Source organism: Terrapene carolina, unplaced genomic scaffold (genome assembly GCF_002925995.2).
Source record: "Terrapene carolina triunguis isolate 2854851 unplaced genomic scaffold, T_m_triunguis-2.0 Scaffold310, whole genome shotgun sequence".
In the NCBI taxonomy this organism is placed as follows: Eukaryota; Metazoa; Chordata; order Testudines; family Emydidae; genus Terrapene; species Terrapene triunguis.
The window spans coordinates 3,385,591-3,390,649 of record NW_020664661.1 but is presented as its reverse complement, the minus strand read 5'-3'; the positions used below and the strand labels follow the sequence as shown (position 1 = coordinate 3,390,649).

The following is a 5,059-nucleotide window of genomic DNA, read 5'->3' as shown; positions in this document are numbered from 1 at the left end:
GTGACGGTTTCAAACCCAGCTTCAGGTGCATTTACAGTGTCTTGTCCCTGCTCTTCCGTTCCAGGCGAAGGCTTCCACAATTACCACCACACCTTCCCCTACGATTACTCCACCAGCGAGTTCGGGTGGCACTACAACTTCACCACAGCCTTCATTGATCTCATGTGCCTCCTGGGGCTGGCCAGCGACCGCAAGAAGGTCTCCAAGGAGACCATCCTGGCTCGGAAAATTCGGACTGGTGATGGCAGCCACAATGGCTGAGGGCCCATTCTCCCCCATGTTTTATTTTCCCCCCAAGCGAGCTGAGCACAGGGTTTTATGTTCTATTTACTAACCATTGAATAATGCTACCAGGTTGCTTCAGATGATGATGATGATGATGATTTTAACCCCCTCCTGCACAATGTATTTTAAATGATGTATTTAAGACCTATAACTTTTGTCTCTCTAACGCTCAGCCCTCCCTCTCCTCTCTTTCTTCTTTTTGTTCTTTTGTCTCTCTCTGGCAAGATTTCTCTTTCCCTCTAATCCCTCATGCTTCATTCTCTCCTTGGCAGGGAGCTGGTTGAAAGCCTGTCCAGGGCAGATCATGCCGCTGGCTGAAGTGTTGAGCCAAAGTCAGGGACTCTTTCCCTAGAAATCCCCCTTTCCTGCCTCTGGCTCTCCTGCCCTCCCAGGGCTGCTGATTCAGGGCAGACAAAGTGGCAGCTGATATGGCCACATCTAAGTGAATTGATCCTGTGCGTGACCAGCTAGAAAGCAGGGATGATGCTATGTCAGAGACCCAGGGGAGCCTCGTGTCTGTGCAGATGGGCTTCCTGCAGCCAATTAACAAGTACCTGATAGAAACCGACACCAAAGCAGGGGACACTGAGAGGGTTAAAGCATGAGAAAGTTACAGGATCCCAGCCCAGTGCTCTGTGTGACCTCTTCCCAGCACAGCCTCTCTGAAGCCAGGAGGTGGAGCCACGTCTACGGGGCAGATCCAGGCTGGAGATGGGACTGAATTGCCCCACTGTGCTGGGGGCAGGAAAGCATGTCAGGTGGCCCGTGATCCGCTCCCAGCCCCTTCCAAAGCAAATCAGAGATGCCCTGGGGCCAGTGACTGCCTGTTGCACACACTGCCGTGGGAAGTGCTGGTACAGCCGTTGCTGATGGCGGCCGTTCCCATAACTCCCCTAGACACACGGTGCTAGAGCAGGGTGCTGGCTGCTGGGCCGTGTGTAATTCGTCCCCTGGAGACAGGGCCTTCGCTCCGGTGAGGGGGGTCCGCTGCATAGCGCCGCGGCCTGGGCACGGAAGGGGCCTGTTTCACTCCTTGGCAGCACTGGCAGCGGAGGCTAATGCCAGGCTGACTGCTGTCTGAGGCCTCAAGACATTGGGGGGAAGGGTTAAAACCCTTGTGCGTTTCACCCCATAGCACTTGCAGATGCCGCGGACAGGCTTGGCAGAGTGAGGCCCCATTCCCATCAGCCACTCGCCAGATAGTGCTGTGGCGCTGGGTGAAAGCTAGCGAGGTGCCCAGGCTGCTGGATCCTGGGGCAGAGCTGGGAAAGGCTGGGCTGGGGTGGAGGAATGATGCTGAGATGCTCCTTCCCCCGTCCCAGCCGTGCTGCGTATCCTCAAGGGCAGGCTCCAGCCTTCCCATGTAGGCCAAGGTGAGCACAGCACTGCTGCGGTCGCAAAGCTCTTGCTGTCAGCCAAGAAGTCGTCCCTGGCCTTGTTCCTGTGCGTTGCTGTGACCAGAACTGTCCAGCTTTGCAGAGCAGCCTGCCCTCTGACTGAGCTAGCGAGATGAACAGGCTCAGGAGCGGGCCACCAGCAGATAAGCCAATCAGGAAGCTTTTAATTCCTGGGCTCTAAACCCGGGAGGTGGATGGCTGGGTGGGATTCCCCACGGCTGAGACTTATAACTGCTCAGAGGGTGGCTGTGGATAGTTTTATCCAACCGGATACAAAGAAACCTGCATGTCATAATCCTGGGCCAGATCCATCCCTGGTCCAAACCCCACTGACTGGAGTCTACACCCTGGGTGAATTTGGCCTCCCCCAATAGTTCTTCCCTCACCTCATCAGCCGGACATGTTGTGTGATGCAACCTACTGTTCAGATACATGACACAACATGCTACGGCATCCACCATCCTCTCAGGAGAAAAGCAAGGGGTTGATCTGGACGTTGCCTCTAGATCCCAAGAGTATTGATCACATCCAAAAATCCTGACACGGTGGGGAAGCAGAGTGGAAGTAACCAAACAGCGCCGGTGTTTGCTCAGTCACTTTGTCAGTAAATTGGCATACATCTCTGGGTGCCTTAAGTCTTTCTTTAATACACATAGGAGTATTGACAGCTATTTGCAGGATGTTTTTCTTTCTATGATGAATTATGGAAATTTGATTATTAATTATTTATTTACCACTATCAAATTGTGGGTGCAGGTGATTTTGAATGTATTGAGTTAGAATTTGTTAGATTAAGGAACAGATGCATCATTTTAAATAGAACCTTGTTTGCTTTGTATTTCTTTCTTTGGTGGCATGTTTGTATCCTAAGTGTGTTCTCTGTGAGTTTAGCTAAAGTGAGTCAGAGTGAGAGGTGGACGTAGACAAAGCACCAGCGTGTCTAGTGGCTAGAGCAGCAGGCCTCCTGAGCTCTATTCCCAGCTTTGCCACTGACTCACTGAGAGATCTAGGGCCAGTCAGTTAACTGCTCCATGCCTCAGTTTCCCTCTCTGTAAAATAGGGATAGCACCCTACCTCACAGGGGTGTTGTGAGGCATAATTAATACTTGTAAAGTGAGATCAGGGTGTGGCAGGCCCAATATACATGCTAGTAGTGGCGGCGGTGGTGGTAAATGACTGGATTGCAAACAGTGTTCTCAGCCCCTCTGGTATCCTGGAGACGGGACGTGCCAGTGTTGGATAAGTAGTGAAGGATTGGAAGGTTGAATCTGTGCATTGTCTAAGCTCTGCTATTGAAATGTGAGTGGGATACAACTTTCCCGGGGTTGGTTTCTGCATTCTAAGATCTCCATGTTTTGTCTACTGAAAAACTTTTGGAAATAATTTCTACTAATTTGGAATCAGGCGGCTGGTTGTGCTGATCTGAACTGGTATTTGTTCATAATAAAAGTTTACTTTAAAACTCGGCTGCCTGACTACAAAGGGCTGGGCGGGTTGGAGCCATCAGAGGCTGCTGTTCCTGCAGATATTTCCTCCTATAGGGGTTCGGGAGAAAGGGAACCTGTCTTTTTAAATGTGGTGATTTGAGCTGGTTTGAGTGGTGCTCATTCTGGCTTTGCCAGAATTAAATTCCCTTCCTTTATCAGAGGCACAGCCTTCCATTTTGAGGGACATTTTTTGCTTGCATGTTCTGTAATACTTGCAATCCTTCCTGGTTATTTTTATCCAATGTTTTTTCTAGTTTTACTTGTGCCTGGTTATTAAATTCCCATAATGTTCCAGTAAGTGCTGCTGCTTTGGCAAATTTATCTGCCTGTTCATTTCCCATTTGTAATGGGCCTTTCCCTTTATGCACTTTTATTTTGACCATCCTGACCTTGCTAAATTCTACTACCAATTTTTCTATCTGCTGCCAAAGGATTCTGTGTTTAATTTCAGATCCATCAGATCCTTCCAATACCAGTGGATGCTGAATCCTTAGTCTTTTTGGGGGCTCACTAACTTTTGCCAAGAATTTATGGTGGGATATGGAGAAAAAGCAGTGACCTTGTATGAGGTGCTTAAAAGACTGCAATGAACCTGAACAGAAGCAGCAGCTAGTACATGGGGAAAGCTTGAAAAGGGGGTTAATGACAGTGCCTACTTTGGCTGCCCCCAACAATGAGTTCCCCTTTGTGTTGTATCCTAGTGTTAAAAAATTCTGTACTGTTAGTATGATCACTCAGGATACTGATGCTGGGGAAAGACCTATTGCGTACTATAGCAAGTGGGTGAGGTGTGTGTAGTGACCGTACTAAGGCACAATATTTTCCCTTTTTTCATGATCACTATGGGGCCATGGCCCTTTCAAGTTGTTTTCTAATTTTTTAGTTTAGTTTTTAATAGTTCCAATCTGCTTTGAGTTATTTGTGGAGTGACATTCAAGGTGAATCGAGGTATTGGTGAGGTGCTGTGCTCAATTTCCAATTCTGGGCTCCCCCTCTTTACCCAGTGTTCCTGTTTTAACAGGAATTGATTTAGGTTTTGGTGAAGGCTTTTTTTGTTTTTGTTTTTGTTTTTTTCTAAACCTGGTTCTTCTTATAAGGTGCTGGTTGCAGTACGATAACCCCTGCCCATGGGCCATTGGATGGTGGCAGACATGGGTCATTCCACGTGGCCCCAGAGCAGCATCCATTCCAATTATTCCATGTTCCATCTTTTAATTTGGCTAGGGCCACCTGTTTCCATTTTTGTCCCCATCCTTCAGGCACTATAAAACCACTTGAAGTCTGGTATTGGGTAACAGGGGACAACACCTCTTTTGCAGTTTTTCCAAAGCTGTTTCCAATTTTTTATTCTCCTGCCTTATGCTCGAACAGATATCATCTGCCTTGCTAAAAGAGCTTGGGCTTTCTAGTGCTCAACAGCCTGGGATGCTGCTTCTACTTCCCTGGGTTTTTTTTATTACTTGCCTGGCCAGTATTGTGGCATGTTGTTTAAGACCTCTTACTGCTATGGCCATTAATTGCAAAATTCTACATTATGTACTCTTGTTATTGTTTTTCAAAGTTTCAGTTTCTGCCATTGCTTTAAATATTCCAGTCCATATTCCCCCACTTTCTTTTTTAAATTCATATGGGCCCCCCTTGCTGGCAACCCAGCGGGTCCAAATTTCATCAAAACTCAGTGGGGATTTGCAAGGAGAGGATAAGGGGATTCCCTAGCTCATGGTTTTCATCATGTTAGATCGCGATTCCTACAGAGGACAGCTCACTTACTTAGCTGATCAGCGGTCGTGGGTCACCAGTGTTGTTAGATGTTCGGCTGCGTGTGTGTGTTCTCCGTGTGCGCTGCCCCAGCTCCGTGCAGACATTTGGCTCAGCAGACCTCAAGCAAAC

General features: G+C 48.2%; 1 protein-coding gene across 1 annotated transcript in view; it reads left to right on the top strand.

The window, feature by feature from the left end:
• LOC112119880 (acyl-CoA desaturase-like) overlaps nt 1-2,633 on the top strand; it is a 19,259-nt gene extending 16,626 nt beyond the window's left edge. Inside the window, exon 6 of the mRNA XM_024218756.2 lies at nt 65-2,633. Within this exon, the coding sequence (XP_024074524.1) occupies nt 65-261 (197 nt within the window). The 3' untranslated portion in view covers nt 262-2,633. The remainder of the gene's footprint in view (nt 1-64) is intronic.
• Nucleotides 2,634-5,059: the final 2,426 nt, after the last annotated feature.